The sequence below is a fragment of the Heloderma suspectum genome, chromosome 11, assembly GCF_057233095.1.
Source record: "Heloderma suspectum isolate Gila_16-S chromosome 11, 16-S_ref, whole genome shotgun sequence".
Lineage (NCBI taxonomy): Eukaryota > Metazoa > Chordata > Lepidosauria > Squamata > Helodermatidae > Heloderma > Heloderma suspectum.
This window is the reverse complement of record NC_139468.1, coordinates 31,891,847-31,913,116: the sequence shown is the minus strand read 5'-3', so window position 1 is coordinate 31,913,116 and position 21,270 is coordinate 31,891,847. Positions and strand designations below refer to the sequence as shown.

Here is a 21,270-nt window from a genome sequence, read left to right as displayed (position 1 = left end):
TGGTTCAATTCCCGGCACCCCCAGGTAGAGGTAGGAAAAAACCCTGCCTGAAACCCACTGCCAGTCATTGTTGCCAATACTAGGGTGGACGGGCCCAATGGTCTAACTCAGTAAAAGGCAGCTTCCTATGCTCTTGTGTTCCTAAATGAAGTCTCCTGGGAGGAAGGAAGGGCAGGAGAACCCTGCATCCTCCTCTAGCCCTCCAGCCCCAAAATCCAGCTTCTCTCATGATTGGCCATCAGGAAAATGGAAATGAAAATTTAAAAAAATTAAGTGAAATTACTACACTTGTGCTTTATCACAAAAATGAAATGAATTAAAAAAAAATGCAAGGGCATGTAAAGGCAGGACACTGCGGGGCATCAACAGTGAAGTCACTGACCACTCTCTCCCACAAGGTGTATCAACAGTGCTTTGTGAGTCCCCGCCAGGCAGGCTAGAGCAGGGATGTTGAACCTCTTTCAGTCCAGGGGCCTCTTTCAGCTCTCAAGGGCCACTTTTCAGTAATGGCCAGGGCTGAAGGCTAAAGGGGGAGGGCAAAAACACCAAGAATATTTCACCGACATATTTTAGCTTAAAGCTCTTACTGTCAGTAACAAAGCTTTAGGAGAAGCATTTCAAGCTTTTAGCATTGGGGGAAAAATACACTTAAGCCAGGAAATCACTAAATGATTAGTAGTCGGGAGAGACAGGGTGGGGCCAGGGGAAAGGCATGTGACCATCCGGGGAACCCTGGAGGTCTGGATTTGGCCCCCGGGCCCAAGGTTTTGCACCCCTGGACTAGGGGTCCAATTCCATTCAAAGTCATTTTCAAAATGCCACAAATCCAGTCTGAAAAGAGACAGGAGGAGAATGGAGAAAACTCCGGTGTGCAACAAGTTGCCAACATGCTCCGTAATAACTAAGCAAATGAATGATGTCCATTCTGGAGAAAACTGTTAAGGTAGAAGCAACCTGAAAAGACAAACCACAGAATTCTGAGCCAGCTGCCTCTTCTGAACCATCTTCAGGAGTGTCCTGAGATAGAAAGTACAGTCTGGTCATTACCAAGTCATGGGATACCCATGGCTGAATCCCAGTTTAGCTAATTCTGCAGTTGGCCCCATAGTGAGATAGAACTGTCACTATGAAAAGAGGTCTGGTTTGTGCATAATTCTGGTGTGCATCAGGCAACGCCTTAAGAAACAAACAGGGAGGGCGGGGAGAACATTCCTTGCATTTTTGAAACCAAAAGGCACATGGGATTTCTGAAGAGGGACGAAACATTTGGTACTGGAATACATCGGGCACCTAAATCTCCTAGGCTGACTTTGGAAGGAGATGAGAGGGAGCACAATCCATTCAGAAGCCCCCTGCACAAGCCTGATCAAAATGAATGGGAGTCAGGCAACAGCTGCTCAGGTTGGATTGGGCCCCAAATCTTACTTGTATTTGAATGTTTTTTGTCTTAAAAAGAGAAATACAGCCAAACTCAAGACAAACAGGAAGACAAAATTAAAAAGAGAGTGCCCAACCTTGAAAATATATATTTAACTCTCATACGTACATGAGCCAACCTCAAAATTTCTGGAGGCCTGACTCATCATTTTCATAAAAAGGAAGGGCTGATTTATCACAGTTTAGGGGACTGCTGTGGGTGGCAGCACATTTAGAAGAGGAAGGGTAGCAGAGTATAATTTTAGCACTTACTATTTATTGCCAGGCACAAAAACCTGTTTATTAATAAATCTCTCTTTACACACACACACACACACTATATATATATATATATATATATATCCAAAAAAAGAGAAATTTAATTACAGCTGCAGCTTTGTTATGGACAGCAGTCAAACAGATTTCCACCCTCACATTATCTTCTGCTAGCAAAGAAAATAATGTGAATGGAGCAAAGTTGTTTAGCAAAAACTTCTCCTTGAGCTGAATTCTCACCAGCATTTTTCAAGCACATTTATTGCTAGAATTGCTGCTGGAAGTTCAATGCCAGACCTCGCTTCCTTACCAAAACAATTGGCTGAGTAAGAAAAGAAATACAGGACCATTTTGGACCCTTTCATTTTGGGCCCAATCCAACCTGAGCAGCTGTTGCCTGAATGAACACATCTATATTATGCGATCTATGCACCCGTTCTAGACATGTGCACGGCATTTGGGGGCTTGGTAGCATTCTGAAGATTCTGTTTAAAAAAAAGTTTCCAGACCTCTTGGCATCAAAGATGCACTGGAAAAACTGGTGGCAAACGTTCTAATGGTTCAGGACAAAAAGAAATACTACAGGAAAAGCCCTGTTTAGGTGTTCTGCTTCAAGGAATAATGAATACAGGAGGGAGACGAAAGTGAGGACGGGTGCACTTCCATTCTGCCCCAATCACCATCCTCATCACCCATGGTTTTAAACACACATTGGGGGCCTCCACAGATACAAAAGGCTCCTTGCTGCAGATGTTCACCCTCAACATGTGAAGCACCACAAGGACAGTGAATGGGGGCATAGCTAGCATGCTCGTCCTCATTCTCCCCTCTTTACTCTCTAAAGCAGAACACTTGAATAGGACCTGAATTGCTTCAATCCAAAGTATTTCAGTCCAAGAATTCCATTTTCAAACTGGTCAATGGCTCACTGCCATATCCTCCCCTACTTCTTCCTTCTCTCTCTCTCTCTCTCTCTCTCTCTCTCTCTCTCTCTCTCTCACACACACACACACCTTTCTCCTATGCCTGTGAATCAGCCTTATTAAAGTTACCAGGGGCAGGCATAAAAGGGAGAAACACATCAGCTTAATTCCCAGGCACAAAACATTGGACACAGCTGGCAAAGCCAACAATCAAAACAGAGTATCAACCCAACTGCAGGGGGAATCTATAGGTTGTCAGAGAGAAGTAGAGGTTAAGGAGAGGAGATGGGAAGGAGAAGGAATAAATCAGCCATTTCCCACAGTGTAAGCAATAAAAGCTTCTGAAGGCGCTCAGCTTTAAAGAGAAGGGGAAGGGAAGAAAAATGGGCTAGCATCCTCTTTTTGTTTATTGAGCGGTAAATGTATTTTGCCCTCGGCAAAAAAAGGGAAAGGAAATGCGAGGGCAATGAAAGAGCGGCAAGTAAAAAATTAGATTGTAGCTTTTGGAGCATGACAGATAGGACTCCCCACCAAGCTGAACTCAGTCCTTTCCAGTTGTGTTTTTAGCAATCTATTTAGACTCAGTTATGATGAGCCAGCCTACAAAAGACGTGATACTGATTTTGGCAAGGTATGGGAGGAAGAAAGCTTTCAGTTAAGATTTTTTTTAAAGGCTGCCTAAATACTTCCTATGGTGGCTTCTTCAGTTGTTCAGTATGCTCTGGATCTCCCCGACGCATGTAAACATGCAACAACTTCCAGAAGGGTACCTCTGCTGGTTGCACAAACATGATGAAGAGCCCTGTGACACTTTGAAGATGAATCGATTTATAGCAGCATCAACATCCATGGTCTAGGTGTGAAGTGTTAATCTAGTCTGACGAAGTGGGCTCCAAGCCACAAAAGCTGATGCCATGATAAATCTATCAATTTTTAAGGCAGGAGTGGGGAACTAAGGCCTGGGGGCCAAATCTAGCCTTCCTAGGAGCCAAATCCATCCCTCCAGGCTTTTCCACACAGCCACACCCCCTTCTTCTGGCCCCAACCTCTTTTCCCCAACCACTTATCATTTGGTGGTTTCCAGGCTTTTGTTCAGTTTTTTTCCCCATTCTAAGAGGTTGAAATGCCTCTCCTAAGGCTTAGTCACTGGCACTCCAGGAAACAAAGCTTCAGGCCAACTCTACTTTATTAGTAAATGCTAGCTTCTTTACAAATGCAGATTCTAGGAAACTCTCAGACTGCAATGAAACAGCTAATCCACACCTCTATGTCAGTACAGGAGACCAAGTGGAAGTTAGAGAAGTTGCCAGCAGCCTGGGCATGAAAGTCTCAGTCAGACTTGCTTCGCAGGGATGCCCCTCCCTTGTCTAGCCTAGGGCACAAACCAGAAGGGGATAAAAGCTCTGGTTTGCTTTCTGCACTTTTTTCATACAGTTTCTCCACTCCATTGCTGAATACCCTTGAGACACACCGGCCAAGCTCTATCACCATATTCTCTCCTTTCAGCCTATCTTCTGGCACTGGGTAGAGGAACAAAAAGATTACCTAGGGAGGAAATGGGCACTCCCACACTGGAGGCATTCAAGATGAAGCTGTCAGGAATGCTTTGACTTGGATTCCTGCAATGAGCAGGAGGTTGGACTCGATGGTCTTATAGGCCCCTTCCAACCCTACTATTCTATGATTATATGGGCAAATGTTATTCACTCGCAACAGCTTAGATAGCTGCCTAGCTGGGAGGGAATTTCCCTACCAACACACCTCCATCCTGCACCCCCTGTGCTCCCTTTCCAGTTGAAGAGGGGAATCAGAGGTCAGTGGAACTTGGCAGATGTAAAACAGAAGAATTTTCAGTTCCCTTTACCCTGCAAAAAACATCTAAGAGCAATCAGCTTCTGCATGGCAAAACACAACCATTTTATATATAGTTTAAGGATGAAAAATTCCCCACTAACTGCGAGAAGCCTGTTAAACCTGCCTCTCACAGAATGACACAGACAGCACTTTCAAGTACAAGACCTAAATAGAAGGCAGAGGTGGGGTTTGAGCTCCAAAACATAAAACCACCCTTTTGAACTGAAATAAAGATGGTGGTGGAGGGCAGCCCTTCACTTTGCAGCTTGCCACCTTTCCAATTTAATTAAAAAACAAACCACATCTTAAGAAAAAAAAACCATGAGAGGCAGGGAGCCTTCTGGGTGCTGAGAGGGGTGTCCATGAGCATATTGGTGTCCCCAGGCATCATGATGGAAACCCCAGCCATACATATTCATTCGTGTGCCAATAAGTTTTATCACAGGAGTGGCACCACCAAGTAGAAAATAATGAGAGATTTCATATTTCAGAGGAAGGATAAGGAGCCGTCAGATTACTGAAGAACTTTGCGGGGTGGGGGAAACTTACATACAGAAAAATAAAGTAGTGGATATTATTGTATTTTTATTTATTTAGGGCACAACCCTATGCATGTTTAGACAGAAAGCATTGCTGGCTGGGGAATGCTGGGAGTTATAGGACTTTTTTCTGTTTAAACATGCATAGGAGTATGCCCTTAAAGGATTTGTATCCTGCCCTTCAGCAAAGCTTCCAGCTGGTATAATTTTTGTGAACCGCCCAGACAGCTCTGGCTATTAAGCGGTATAGAAATGAAACAAATAAATAATAAAATTTTGTTCTGTTTTTACAGACATCGCAGATGATATATAGCAGAGGTAAGCAAATGGAACCCCATGGGCCAAATCCAGCCAGTGGAACCCCAAATTCCATGCCTAGAGGCAAAAGAAACATGTGGATGAGTAACATTTGCAGCCACAGGGCTTAGGAAGAAGACTTTGGAAATATGTGTTTAGAGATGCTGCTCTCTGCTCAAAGTGGCCCTCCAGAAAAACCAGCTGCTGACCAGGGATATACAGCTTGATCTATACACTATCAGAAAAGTCATCCTTACCTCCAATCCTTGCATTGTATGCGATTCCCACAATACAGTTAGAGTTGTTTGCTGATGCTGCCACTTCTCCGGCACAACGGGTGCCATGCCTAGGAAAAATAATTCACAGAAAAGTTGACAGTTCAGAATAAACATTGGAATAGTGCAGCAGAACCCAAGAGTCTAGCAGACACCTGAGACAGGCAACAGCTGAACTGTCATCACAGAGGCCTCGTTTAAGGCCTAGTTCTTCTCACTGAGACAACACACCAGGGTAGGCTCCAGATGTGAGGGAACCCTGGGCCTCCCATGGCTTTGCTTCCCAGGAGCTAACTGGGCGTGGCACCTTTAATTTTTATGTTTCTTTCTCACCACTTCCTTGAGGACTGGGAAATAAATTTAAATTGAAAAGGGACTAGGGAACCCAGTGTAGTGCAGGTGGCGGTGCTGCTTCTGGCCCAAAGGAGCAGAGGCTTGTCCAAACTACTTTGGTGGCAAGGGAAGTGGCGGTAGCCAGCCAGCAATGGAGGAGAAGCCCTGCAGACTGGACTAGAATCACAGGGTTGGAAGGGGCCTACAAGACCATCGAGTCCAACCCCCTGCTCAATGCAGGAAGCCAAATTCCCAGGCGGTCTCCCATCCAAGTACTAACCAGGGCTGACCCTGCTTAGCTTCTGAGATCAGAGATACTAAGATATCAAGGCTGCTACTCTGCGGTCTCTGGCTCACTTCTGCTGACTGCCACCTGCCCAGAGTTGCCCAGGAGGAGGCAATTCTACTTAGTTGTGCTGTGGCTGCCACTGGGAAGAAGACCATTCTTCTTCCCAATGCACATCAGTGGTGGGGCCCAGAGGCACTGGGGAGAAGGATGACAAAAGGCTGTGGCAGCAGCTATAGCTGCCACACCCAGCACTTAACAGCACTGGCCAATGAAGAAGATGATGAAGGAGAAGGAGAAGAGGCCATCAGCAACCTTGGTGGGTCTTCTGGGGCTCATGGGCCTTAGCACTTGCCTGATTATGCCAAGTGCTGGTGCCAGGCCTGCAATATACCTAGGTCTGGACAGTAACACTTCAGTGGGGGTGCATCTGCTGTAATGCTCCTCAATACATTTTTTAAAACCTCTGCACATAGACAACTGGCATGTCAGGGAGAAAGCTAGGCTAGAATCCTTCTCTCCAACATCTAGTTTTCTAAGTGCAGGGAACTCTGTGCGTGCGTGTGTGTGCATGTGTATAGGAGAATGTCATCAGATGAGCCTCCATCAGCCCTCTGAAGTGGTCCAACCTAGACACAGGCTGATCACAGCAGTGAGAGCTAGCTTTCAGTCAGGGCTCAGCCTCAGAACTAGTTTTCAGTATTCATTCCTAGAGTGTGGGTAATCCTAACAACCGCACATGTAATCCTAACAACCAACAGTGCCCCTGAGCATTTGCCTATTTCATTTCCCACACTGATGAGTAACCAGCAGCCTTCTCTCAAGCATACCTCATCCACCCCTGTTTTGTTTCTGCAGCCTGGTGGCTCCACAGAAGCATAACTGGCAGCAAAGAAGGGGTGTGAGGAGATGCAAGTGCCCCCTACCCCAGAGGAGTTGTTCACCCCCATGTTCCCATTGCCAGACCCCTGTGATTACCTGAAGGGACTTTTCACATACAGACTGTAATGGATTCATATGTTAAATTAAAATCGGACTGCAATCCTAAGCACAGTTCCTTAAAAGTTAACTAAATCAAAATCAGCCATTCATTCATTCATTCATTCATTCATTCATTCAATTTCTATTCTGCCCAATAGCCGAAGCTCTCTGGGAGGTTCACAAAAATTAAAACTACCCAGTGCAGCATAAAAACAACAGAAAATATAAAACCACAATATAGCAGCACAACCAGAATAAAACCTAGCAGCAATGGAGAGATTTAAAACAGATTTAAAACCCCAGAGCTAAAAGATTAGGAAGCCAAAATGCTAAAATACTGGGAGAATAAAAAGGTGTTGACCTGGTGCTGGAAGGAGAACAACATAGGCGCCAGGCAAACCTCCCTCCCTACATAGCTGGGGGGGCACAGCAGAAAAGGCCCTCTTCCTGGTAGCCACCCACCTCACTTCTTTTGGCAGGGGCTCCCAGAGAAGGACCCCTGAGGATGATCTTAGGGTCTGGGCAGGCACATATGGGAGGAGGCAATCCTTCAGATAACCTGGCCCCAAGCCATGTAGGGCTTTGAATGTTAATACCAGTACTTTGAATCAGGCCTGGAAATGGACTGGGAGCCAATGCAGCTGGAAAAGTCCTGGCGTAATGTGATCTCATTGGCTAGTCCCTGTTAACCACCTTGTTGCCCTATTTTGCACTAGCTGAAGTAATAATACTTACTTCAGAGGAAATAGGTTTAAGAAGGGAGCGCTAATGTGAAATTAAGTGTTATTTCTCTTTCAGAGATCTAATATGTGGCTTACTCCAGTGATGCACTTTGCCCCCCTGTGTTCAACCCAATATTTTTTCTACTGTGTACTACTTTTGACTCAAAACCACTTTACTTATTACAGGGCGGCAAATGTTGGGGGTTTGGGTTGTCTCTTTTAAATGGGAGAATAGGCAACATTCCCATTTACAACCTGAAGTGGTTCAGTCTAAGAAAAGCTATACCACTCAATCCTGCTGACTGAACTATACATGAGCTTTAGTAGAATTATGGCAGTTTCAGGCTTTGGTGGAGAAAAGCTTTATCCAAAACCAGGACAAACACATCTAGGAAATGAATGGGCAAGATTTTCCTCCCCTTCTATTCTCTGCGTCCAAGTGGAGCGCCTGTATGGGAGCCCCTGATTTCATAAGTTTCAGAAGTGTTTAAACACTTTTGACAACCAATCCACTAAATTAATGAAGTGCTCAGAAGATTAGTATCATTAAAGGGAGAAATACACTGAAGGTCCCCATTAAACGCGTATATAAATATAAGAAGTGAATTCCTGGCTTAGGCTTGCAAGTCTGGAAGCCACATTTGCATCACAGCCAGCCATTTGCAGATTTTGCCGCACGATTCCCATTTGTTGGGCCGGAGAGATGCACAGGCAAGTCTCTCCTCCCTGGGCTGGGAGGGAACGTTCCTCTGCACTTTATACAGCAACCACAGCGTCTCAACAAGCCAAACCATGGTTAACGAACCTTAACTATGGTTTGGCCAGACGCCCGGATTGAGAGGCCATAGTTCTGGCAGTTGCTCTGCTTCCAAAGGCCACTGCACCTGAAGACCGGAGTGCTGCTAAGCGGAGACAGAAAAGGAAAGCAGACCAAAGCAGCTCTAAACCATGACTTGCCTTTATGTGTGGAAACTCAAGCCACGGCTTGGGTTCGAAACTATGGTGGAGATAGCTGAGGCACTATAGCCGCTGTAGGTAAGTTATGAGTTACATTAAACAGGGGAGCTATCTGGAACAGGGAGGGGGTGTAGCATTTTACTGCAGCAGCCCTTAGGCTTTGGAGCAACCTGCCTTTGGATCGGAGGGTGAGGCCAGCTCTGGCTGGTTTAAGTTTTCTTTTTTTTTTAATCCGATGAAATCACTGTTTTCTGCTTTGACTTATGACTTGATCTTACTGTATTTGTCAACATCATATGCCACTCTGAACATTGGGAAAGCAGCCTATGAATATTTTAAATGAGCAGATGAGAGGTATTTCACCTCTCCCGCCACTCTAGTGACATGACACCCCTAGTTAAATCCTTCACCGGCTGCCTGTCTGCTCCTGGACCCTGTGCAAGCTTCTCACGCTTACCTTCAAACCCTTCCACCACCTTACCTCACCTTATCTGCCTCCTCTTACCTCCTGATACATGCTTACCTGTGGCCTTCACTTGTCCAGCTCCACTGCTCTCAGGCCTCATGCTCCCCCAAACGACTCTCACTTTGCTCCCTTGCTGCCATTTATGCCTGGAATGGCCTCCCAGAACACCGGTGTGATGCCACCTTTTACTTCCTTCAAAACACGCATGAAAACCCACCTTTTCTATAAAGCTTTTGGAACAACCCCCCAGATCAGAGGAGCTTCATTCCCATACTGGCTCGGCAGTCAGGGGTTACACAGATGTATGCACGTAATTACGCATCGCGTGCACACATTACATGCACACATCCTAGCGATGCTGACACAGTTCGCTCTTTCATCACTAACAGCTGCAAGAAAAGAGCAATCTGTATGAGGATCCCTGGGTGAGGTAGTAGAGAGTGGTGGGGAAAATTCAGCAGTGTTGGGTCAGGATACCCATTGGGGGACTGCAGTAAAGGCTTAAGGGGTGGGGTCTAGATCCAAAACCTGACTGTAACCAAGCCTAAGTATTCGTAACTGGAAGAATCATGTATACTTTGCCTCTTCACCCTGCCTCCATTTCCCTCCCCTTCCTCCACTGTTTCCTTTGCTCTGTTTTAGATTGTAAGTCCCTCAGGGCAGAGACCTCTCCATTCTTTGTAAAGCACCACATGTATAGATGGCATAACCTCCCTGATACAGCTCTCAGGGCATACCTGCATTGGTTCACTAACATTTATGGGCCCACATGTGGGCAGGGCTACCAAATCTTGTCTAGCAGGGTTCCAATGCCTTTATACAGCTGTATGGCAGCCAGAAATTCAAACAAGGAGCTTAGAGAGGCAGTGATCAAGAGAGCTTCTCTTGCTCGTTGCATAGCTGTTACAGGTACAGGAGCCCTGCCAGAAAAAAAGGTAGCGACCTGATCCTAGTCACTTCTCTAATTTTTCTGCCCAGATCCTTGTAAAAATGGTAAAACCTCTGAAACTGGAAGCAAAATTAGGTAGTACAGAGACATTTATGCGAAACAGATTCAAGTTTACCAGCTTTGCATCCCTCCCTCCTCCCCCTCCCCAATTTGGATTTTTCCTTTTAAGGATTAATTTTAATTAGTTTTTTAGCTTCTGGTTATTTCTGCAGAAAAGCAGAACATATCAATAGTTACTGAACAGGTCGCTGTTCTTTCAGGATAGCATGGTGGAATATTCGTTACTTAAAGCTTAAGCGATGCAACACTAGAACTGAAATGGTAAAATGCTCCACAGTTCAAGCATTAAGTTAGCATTAAAAACCAGACACACTTGTTTTCATTGCTGGCATCATAGCGTGGAGTAGGATCTTCGTCATTTCCGTTGACATCATAGCTTGCGCGAGGGTCCTGAAAGAAACACAGAGGTGGTTGTTCACATTAGAAAAATCTAAAAATGCATTACCAGAAACAAGGAAGAGCATTTACCAGTGGAAAACAGGAGAAAAGACACTCTGACAGAACTGAGGCTCTTACAAGTAACATGGGTGCGAGCAAGGCCAACCCTGGTTAGTACTTGGATGGGAGACTGCCTGGGAATCAGGTTTCCTGCACTGAGCAGGGGGTTGGACTTGATGGTCTTGTAGGCCCCTTCCAACCCTGTGATTCTGTGATGTTGAGCAAAGGGTTGAATGCGCCTGATCTCGTCTGGTCTCGAAAGCTAAGCAGGGTCAATCCTGGTTAGTACTTGGATGGGAGACTGCCTGGGAATCAGGCTTCCTGCATTGAGCAGAGGGTTGGACTCAATGGTCTTGTAGGCCCCTCCAACCCTGTGATTCTATGATTCTATGTCTATGTCTATAGCTTGAGATTAGAAAGCTATCCATCTCTCCAACAAGAGAGAGACAATAGGTAGGCTCAGTTCCTGACATGACTGATTACAAAAGGCATCTCAACTTTGCACAGTTGTGGGGGGGAATCCCATGCATGTTTAGAGGGAACAAGTCCTACAACTCCCAGCATCCCCCAGCCAGCGTAACAGAGTTCTTGGCTGGCATTCAGGCCTTTTGGCATATAAGCTGGTCTGTTGCTGAAAGGGTTTTAATTAGCTGGTGCTGCTTATTTCTTTAATTGTTGTGTTTTTAATTTATTTGGGAGTTTGTTTTAATTTTGTTGTTCAGTCATTCAGTCGTGTCCGACTCTTCATGACCCCATGGACCATAACACGCCAGGCCTTCCTGTCCTGCGCTCTCTCCCAGAGCGTGCTCAAGTTCATATTCATTGCATCAGTGATGCTATCTAGCCATCTCATCCTCTGCCGTCCCCTTCTCCTTTTGCCTTCAGTCTTTCCCAGCATCAGGGTCTTTTCCAGAGAGTTTTCTCTTTGCATTAGGTGGCCAAAATATTTGAGCTTCAGCTTCAGTATCTGTCCTTCCAATGAGCACTCAGGGTTGATTTCCTTTAGGATTGACTGATTTGACCTCCTTGCAGTCCAGGGGACTCGTAGGAGTCTTCTCCAGCACCACAGTTCGAAAGCATCAATTCTTCGGCGCTCAGCCTTCCTTATAGTCCAGCTCTCACAGCCATACATTACTAATGGGAAAACCATAGCTTTGATTAGATGGACCTTTGTCGGCAAGGTGATGTCTCTGCTTCTTACTATGCTGTCTAGGTGTGCCATAGCTTTCCTCCCAAGGAGCAAGCGTCTTTTAATTTCATGGCTACAGTCACTGTCTGCGGTGATCTTGGAGCCCAAGAAAATAAAATCTGTCACAGCTTCCATTTCTTCCCCTTCTATATGCCAGGAAGTGATGGGGCCAGATGCCATGATCTTTGTTTTTTTAATGGTGAGTTTCAAACCAGCTTTTGCACTCTCCTCTTTCACGATTTTATTGTTAGCCACCTTGGGGGCCATTGGGGGGGGGGCAGAAAGGTGGGATAGAAAGGTAATTAATTAATTAATGGGGCCCACTGGCCTGAGAGGAAGGGGCACCAACTCAGTAGTGGAGCATGTCCTTTGCATGCAGTTCAAACCCTAGGATCTCCAATTAAAGGGACCAGGTCCCAGGTAGTCTCTCTCTCTCTCTCTCTCTCTGCCTGAGCTCCTAAAGAACCACTACCAGTTAGGTCAGACAATGATAGTGGCTATTTGGCTAGATGGTCAAATAGTATGACCTGGTATAAAGCAGTTTCCTATGAGAGCCCTCCGCACACACACGCACAGAAAACAATCTTGGAACCAGCACTGCTGATATTGCCTTAAGAGCATTAGGCCACAATCCTATGCATGTTTACACAGAAAAAAGTCTTGCAACTGCTGGCTGGGGAATGCTGGGAGCTGTACGGCTTTTTTTCTGTCTAAACATGCATAGGATTGCACCCTGAAGGCCACAAGACTAAGCGGGCAGAGTTACAAGCAGTCCAGCTTGCTGCTAAGACTCCTCCCATGTTTCTAGTAAGAGAGAGCTCCAGCCAGCAAAGCTCACTCTGAGCTATCCATGGTCCTGTTGTCGAAGATGACTTTTGCCTTTCATGGCTGGCATCAATAATGGCACATAAGTAGGCCTTCTTGGTAGTGGCACCCACCCCCGGGGCACTCTCCCACATTTGGTCCGAGAGGCAGAAACTGTGGCAAACTTTAGATGCCTCTTGAAGATGCATCTGTTTACTCAGGCTTTGGCTGATGAATAATTACACTGCTCTGTTTTACTGTTTCTGTAATGTTTTTAATGTATTTATTATTTTATATTGGCTTTTATAGCTATGGTTTTCCCAGTAGCAACGTATGGCTGTGAGAGCTGGACTATAAGGAAGGCCGAGTGCCGAAGAATTGATGCTTTCGAACTGTGGTGCTGGAGAAGACTCTTACGAGTCCCCTGGAATGCAAGGAGGTCAAATCAGTCAATCCTAAAGGAAATCAACCCTGAGTGCTCATTGGAAGGACAGATACTGAAGCTGAAGCTCAAATATTTTGGCCACCTCATGCGAAGAGAAAACTCTCTGGAAAAGACCCTGATGCTGGGAAAGACTGAAGGCAAAAGGAGAAGGGGACGGCAGAGGATGAGATGGCTAGATAGCATCACCAGTGCAATGAATATGGACTTGAGCACACTCCGGGAGAGAGCGGAGGACAGGAAGGCCTGGCGTGCTATGGTCCATGGGGTCACGAAGAGTCGGACACGACTGAACAACAACAATTGGCTTTTATACCGTATTTTATATATTTCTTATGTAAACCACTTAGAGACCTTATGGTATCAAGGGGTATATAAACAGTTTAACTAACTAACTAGCCAGCTAAACAGTTAACCAAATAACAAAACTGTATTTAGGCTCTTCAGGTCATTGTGTGGGCCCAACCTGTCCGCTGCTGATTTACAGCTCAATTCTATGCCATGTTTGCGCAGAAGTAAGTTCAACTGAGTTCAACAGGACTTACTCCCGTGCAAGCAAGCACAGGACTGGAGCACACACACTTAAGGCTCTAAATAGCTGCAGCTTTACTTACATAATTTTGTATGAGGTCAGGATGATGCTTCTCTATGCCGTCATCGAGAATGGTTATTACTACATCTTTGCCCGTGTATCCTCTTTGCCAGGCTGCAAGAACATTCATTTCCGACCTACATTCACTGTCGTTGTCTTCACAGTGCTGGGGACAAAGATGACAGTGGGTTAGTCATTTCTTACCACACATACTACATACATTTCAGTAAGCAACACACCACACAGGTGGGCATAAAGTAGATCTTGAGATGTTTTGAACTTCAACCCCCAGAAGCCCATGCCAGCATGACCAATAGTTAGGAACGCTGGGAGCTGAAGTGCGAAAAACCTGGTGATCTGCTTTCTGCCCACCCCTGAACTAAGCAACACGCTATGCAGCTAAGCAAGCAAAGCGAGTTTGAAAGCTAGAAAGCCACCTTTGCTGGGTTCTTTTTGCCAAGACCTTTTCCAGAAGGTCAGGAGAGGTTAAACCTTCCCATCCAGCCTTGTAGTATCCAGCCTTGTAGTATCCAGCATTGTAGTATACGCTGTTCAATGAAAAAAAGTCTTGTAAATAGCCACTGAGTAAATCTGCTTAGTACTGCACTGTTAATCCTGGTTGCCTATAGTGGGCAACAATTGTTTCTAAGGAACTAGAGAGAAATGTTTGAAAAAACTTGTTCGTTTTTATGTTTTGCCCATGTAAGCAGATAGCTGGGAAAGATATATGGTTTGTGAAGAGTTAAAAGGAGATTGGCTGTAGCCACCACTCCTCCCATAACTCAGTGGGTGGGATTTGTGTTCTGTGTTCTCCTCCCTCCAGTCCATCCTTTGTTTGCAAGCCTCAGTGCCAGTGGAATTTGTCACCTATTTAATAAAGCTGTTCAACTGTTCTCCAAAAGTCTGTTGTGGTGAGTAGTCAACAGAGAGGTGTGCAGTCACTTCTGTGCACACGGGACCCATACAAGAATACCACATTGTGTCAGAACTGGACCTGTTCTCTGCTGATATCCCAGCAGTGTGGTGATGGCACAGATTCCCAGGAGTAGCTAGTGCCTTAGGGCAACGTGGCCAAGAACTGGAGAAAGTAGAAGCAGGGCTTCCAAGTATACGGCATTTTTTATGGAGCAGATACAAAGGAAAGGTTCCAGACTGCTCTATTTCTGCACATGTCTGGAGAAGAAGCCAGTTTTTTTTCCCCCAATATCTTTCAGTTTACTGAAGAGACTGATAAGCAAAATATCACAGTTGTTATGACCAAATTTGAAGCCTACTGTGCTCCAAAATAGAATCTAGCTTATGAAAGTCTCAAATTCATTACCAGAGCCCAGAAGAAAGGGGAAAGGATTGATTACTATCCTACAGATCTGAAGCTCCTGGCACGAACATGTGAGTCTGGAGACTTGTGTGACTCCCTGATTAAGGACCGTAGTGGAATGAGCTCAGACATGCAGAGGGCCGGGTTGCTAAGACAGCATCATTTGACCTTGACTCTAGACATCTGCAGAGCTGCAGCAGCACAGCACTTGCGAGGGCTTGGATTTGTGGAGAGGCAAGTGCATGCAGTAGCTCAAAAGCAAGCCCCAGGACAGCAAAGAGCAACGAAGTTTCCTGCGAAGTCCTCAGTGCAAGGGAAAGCCTGCAACCACCCATAGCCCCAGAAATTGCCTTGCATATGGAGCTGTTTGTTTCAATTGCCCAGGAAAACATCACTTTGCAAAACTATGCAGGGCCAAGCAAGCAACCGGGCTCCAAGATGAGGACCCAAGGGGGCATTTATAGCTCTTTGCAAGAACGGTGAATTTGAGGCGGATCTTATATTCTATATTGCAGCCAGAGGAAATCCACCATTATTAGGCCGTGCAGCATGCGTGGCACTGAACCTGGTCAGGCATGTGCATGAAGTCTCATGTCAGTTGCCTGCCACTAAAGACAGATCTCTTTGCTGCATATTCTGATGTTTTTGAAGGCCTGGTATGCTTTCCAGGAGCACATCACATTTATGTGGACCAGGCAGTACCCTTATTGTTCATGGGTGTAGGAAGATTCCCCATACCATAGTGGACCAACTGAAGCCTGCCCTAGAGCACCTTGAGTCAATAGGGGTCATCCTATTGCCCACAACCTTGAGCAACCTTGACCAACCTTCTCATCACACAAAAGAACAATGGGTCTCTGACACTGTGCCTATACCCCAGAGACCTTAACAAGGCAGTCAAGAGGCAACATTTCTCCATTCCCACAACTGATGATGACCAGAGAAATTTAACAGGGAAGAAAATCTTCACCATCCTTGATGAAAAAGACAACTACTGTCAAGAAGCATTGGACAATGAGTCAGCTGAACTATGCACATTCAGCACTCCATGGGGGCAGTATCATTTCAACAGACTCCCTTTCGGGATCAAATCTGCCAGTGAGGTCTTCCAGCAGAAGAACTCTTGAGTGTTTTGGAGACATCCCAGGTGTCCACATCATAGCAGATGATGTGGTCACCACTGCTGCAGATAATGCAGAGCATGACACCATTCTGATGCAATTCCTAGAAAGAGCCCACACCACAGGTGTCAAGTTCAATAAAGACAAGATGCAATATTTGGTTGATTGTGTCCAATATATGGGTCACATGGGTCAAGCAAGAATACAAGAATATTACAGGGACGACATACGTGACTGAGAAATGCGTTGTGTGAATCATACATTAGATTCTACAAAAATATGCCCTACTAGATTTACAGCATGCATGCACACGCACACACAAGTGTATAGTTACCATGTACCACATTTCAGGCCAGAGTGCGTCATTGAAGGAAACAAAATGGTGGTCACGTCGAACACGTCTTTTGACTCTTCGTTTAACTTCCTGTTGCTGCAGCCATCTTACCTAGACAAATATTAAAATAACAGTGTTTGACATGAATGTTGTTTTAAAGAGTGGTGTAAATATTTTAAGATAAAAAGATACATTTGCTTTTACATTTAAATCCTGGCTTTTGTCCCACCAGAGGTCATCTAAAAGGCTCTGAATTAAAATAATCAAATAATAAATACACACACACACACAACCTTAAAAGAGCAAAACGAACCTAAGTTTTTTCAGTAAAAGCAGTACAGAAAGTCATCAGCCATAGACCATTCTTGTTAGCCCACAGTCCTAGCAGAACCAAAATTGTTTTCCACTATTTTGTTTAAAAAGGACAAGTGTGACAGGCCTCCTGAGGGAAGGAATTCCAAAAGCAAGATGCTACCACAGAGAAGGCCCTTCTCCTCATGGCTGCCATCACTGTCTTGCATAACAAATGCCTTTCATTTTATTTACAGTGCAATCCTATGCAAGGCTACTCCTATGCGTAGGAGTTACTCCTAGGTAAGTGCGTATAGGATTACACCCGAAAGAGCCTAATGTCATCTCAACATAGTGCTATCAAACATCAAGACTGCTTATCTGATGAAAAGCAGTTTTGAGCATATGAATAATTCCTCATTCTGTGAAATCATCCCCTCTATCTAAGTAACGGTCTGCCTTATTCTGCTTTTCCTTTTGTATGGTTTTCTCTTCTAAAGATCTGAACAAATTTTGGAACAAAGGAACACCAACATAATTATTAGTACATTTGACGCCCAAAAATCAAACTAACGCCACAAGATAAAAATGTTTATTTATTTTTTTTGTTAAAAGGGCTTCAGTGAGTTTTGATAATAAAAGTCACGATAAAAATTCTAGAATGCTCCCCTTGCTCTTGAGTGGCTTTGATAGAACAGATGTTCTACAGCTGTAGAGACCCCCTCCGCAGAACATTAACAAGATAAATCAGATTATAAGCATGCTGCACACTGAAAGTATGAAGCTAAAAAAATGTTTATTCATCATAAACAGAACAGGATTATAATACAACTCCAGTGAATAGATGCAAACCTCACCACACAAGCTCATAGGGGAATTAATTTTGTTTTTTCTCCTTGTCCCAAGGACAGTTCCTTCTGGGAAAACAACCATAAAATCAAGGATTAAACTCCAAAGTAGGAAGGGGTCCCGCAGGGAACTCAAAGGATCTGTGGCGGAATCTCAGCAAGAGAGAAGGTTTCCTACACATGGATTAGCCTAACATTGCAGAAATAATAAGTAGGAATCACAGGGTTGGGAAGGCCAGTGGTGACCTTTCCAAACGTTGCATATTTAGCGATTGCTGAGAAACAAGCAGCACTTAATTTGCTCAACCAATTCTTGAGCTTTTTTTTTTTTTTTTTAAGAGGACTGTCACACATTTTTGCCTCAAGAGCTTACAGATATAAAACTCCCATGGTTTCATTTTTGTTTTTAAGGGGCAGAAGGATTTGTTTTTTCTCATGTGCCTTATGATGAGGAGCCTAAAATGGAGCATAGTTTTGTTTGTTTGTTTGTTTTCATAACACCACATTCATCTATGTCATTTCCTGTCAAGACACAGCTCCTGGCAGGCAGGATGGGACTGGGCTAAGCCAAGGCGAAGCAATGCAAAGGCAGTCCAAGGCCAGCTAAAGGCGCAGCAACAACATAGTTCCCTAGTTACACAGGCCTAGCGAACAACCTGACCCAGAAGCCTTTATAAGTTGCAGGGAGAACTACCTGACACTTTCTGGCCTATTGTCAGGGCTGGCCCGAGATATTTTGCTGCCTGAGGTGAATGCAAGATGGTGCCCCTTCCACCATTCACATACAGAAGCTGACTGGACTGCCAACAGAATCTTACTTCAATATTGGTGAAGATTTCACATCTTTCACCAGACCTGAAGGCAGCAGAACAGATTAAGAGGTGGATAGACCATGTGGCACACACATCTCTGTCCTCCAACAGAGGAGAAAGGCCAGGGGGAACAGCTGAGGGGCTATCACTGCTGCCCCCCAACATCTGTCACCTGAGCAGGTTGCCTCACTCAGCGTAATGGTAGGGCGGGGCCAGCCTATTGTTGTTCCTTCCGGGTGGGGAAGGTCTCCCTACAATCCCTGCATCTCGTTTGCAGGTGGTGGGCAGGCTAGATCACGGGAAGGCAATGTTCTGGACAAGGACTTAGGATAATCCCTGGGGCTAATGGCAGCTGTAATTTAAAACATCTGGAAGGCATCAGGTTGCCTACCCCTAGGCTAGATCTTTTATTGCACCACAGCATCCCACTTCATGGATCACTGCCTTGTTGTGGCGAAGGGGCTTGCGTAACTCAGTGAAGCCATAAGCTATGCCATGCAGGGCCACCCAAGACGGACAGGTCATGGCAGAGAGTTCTGACAAAATGTGGTCCACTGGAGAAGGAAATGGCAACCCACTCCAGTATTCTTGCCAAGAAAACCCCATGGAACGTATCACAAGGCTAAAAGATATGACACCGGAAGATGAGCCCCTCAGGTCGGAAGGTGTCCAATATGCTACTGGGGAAGAGCAGAGGGTATTTCCAAGTAGCGCCAGAAAGAGTGAAGCGGCTGGGCCAAACCCGAAAGGACACTCAGCTGTGGATGTGTCTGGCGGTGAAAAGAAAATCCGATGCTGTAAAGAACAATATTGTTTAGGAACCTGGAATGTCAGATCAAAGAATCAAGGTAAGCTGGAGGTGGTCAAACATGAGATGGCAAGATTGAACATCGCCATCTTGGGAATCAGCGAACTAAAATGGACAGGCATGGGCGAATTTAATTCAGGTGACCATCATATCTACTATTGTGGGCAAGAATCCCTTAGAAGAAATGGAGTAGCACTCATAGTCAACAAAAGGGTGGGAAAAGCAGTACTGGGGTACAATCTTAAAAATGATAGAATGATCTCAGTACGAATCCAAGGCAAACCATTCAACATCACAGTAATTCAAGTCTATGCCCCAACCACTGAGGCCGAAGAAGCTGAGGTTGATCAGTTCTATGAAGACCTACAACACCTTCTAGAACTAACACCAAAAAAAGATGTCCTCTTCATCATAGGGGATTGGAATGCTAAAGGAGGAAGTCAAGAAATCACTGGGATAACAGGCAGGCATGGCCTTGGTGTACAAAATGAAGCAGGACAAAAGCTAATAGAGTTTTGCCAAGAGAACATGCTGATCATAGCAAACACTCTTTTCCAACAGCACAAGAGGCGACTCTACACATGGACGTCACCAGATGGTCAATATCGAAATCAGATTGATTATGTCCTTTGCAGCCAAAGATGGAGAAGCTCCATACAGTCAGTAAAAACAAGACCTGGAGCTGACTGTGGCTCAGATCATGAGCTGCTTCTTGCAAAATTTCGGCTTAAATTGAAGAACGTAGGGAAAACCACTAAACTGTTCAGGTATGACCTAAATCATATCCCTGATGAATATACAGTGGAGGTGAGGAATAGATTTCAGGGATTAGACCTGATAGACAGAGTGCCTGAGGAACTATGGACGGAGGTCCATAACATTGTTCAGGAGGCAGCAACGAAATCCGTCCCAAAGAAAAAGAAATGCAAGAAAGCCAAGTGGCTGTCTGATGAGGCTTTACAAGTAGCTCACGAAAGAAGGGAAGCGAAAAGCAAAGGAGAAAGGGGAAGATATACCCAACTGAATGCAGATTTCCAGAGAATAGCAAGGAGAGACAAGAAGGCCTTCTGAAATGAACAATGCAAAGAAATCGAGGAAAACAACAGAATGGGAAAGACTAGAGATCTCTTCAAGAAAATTGGAGATCTCAAGGGAACGTTTTGTGCAAAGATGGGCATGATAAAGGACAAAGAAGGCAGGGACCTAACAGAAGCAGATGAGATTAAGAAGAGGTGGCAAGAATACACAGAAGAACTATACAGGAAAGATCTGAATGTCCCTGATAGCCATGATAGTGCGGTCACTGAACTTGAGCCGGACATCCTAGAGAGTGAAGTCAAGTGGGCCTTAGGAAGCATTAGTAACAACAAAGCTAGCGGAGATGACAGTATTCCAGCCGAGCTATTTAAAATCCTAAAAGATGATGCTGTTAAAGTGCTGCATTCAATATGCCAACAAATCTGGAACACTCAACAGTGGCCACAAGACTGGAAAAGGTCAGTTTACATTCCAATTCCAAAGAAGGGCAACGCCAAAGAGTGTTCAAACTACCGCACAATTGCGCTCATTTCACATGCCAGCAAGGTGATGCTCAAAATCCTACAAGCTAGGCTTCAGCAGTATGCGAACCGAGAACTACCGGAAGTACAAGCTGGGTTTCGAAGAGGCAGAGGAACTAGAGATCAAATCGCCAACATTCGCTGCATCATGGAGAAAGCAAGAGAATTCCAGAAAAACGTCTATTTCTGCTTCATTGACTACGCTAAAGCCTTTGATTGTGTGGATCACAACAAACTGTGGCAAATTCTGAAAGTGATGGGAGTACCAGACCACCTTACCTGTCTCCTGAGAAACCTGTACGAGGGTCAAGAAGCAACAGTAAGAACCAGACATGGAACAACCGATTGGTTCAAAATTGGGAAAGGAGTACGACAAGGCT

At 45.0% G+C, this 21,270-nt stretch overlaps 1 protein-coding gene across 1 annotated transcript in view; it reads right to left on the bottom strand.

Moving 5' to 3' along the window:
* Positions 1-21,270, bottom strand: part of PCSK6 (proprotein convertase subtilisin/kexin type 6) — a 117,921-nt gene that overhangs the window by 63,849 nt on the left and 32,802 nt on the right. The window contains exons 3-6 of the mRNA XM_084817382.1: positions 16,573-16,683; positions 13,822-13,965; positions 10,648-10,724; positions 5,563-5,651 (exon numbers count right to left, since the gene is read on the bottom strand). Of these exons, the coding sequence (XP_084673508.1) occupies positions 5,563-5,651; positions 10,648-10,724; positions 13,822-13,965; positions 16,573-16,683 (421 nt within the window). The remainder of the gene's footprint in view (positions 1-5,562; positions 5,652-10,647; positions 10,725-13,821; positions 13,966-16,572; positions 16,684-21,270) is intronic.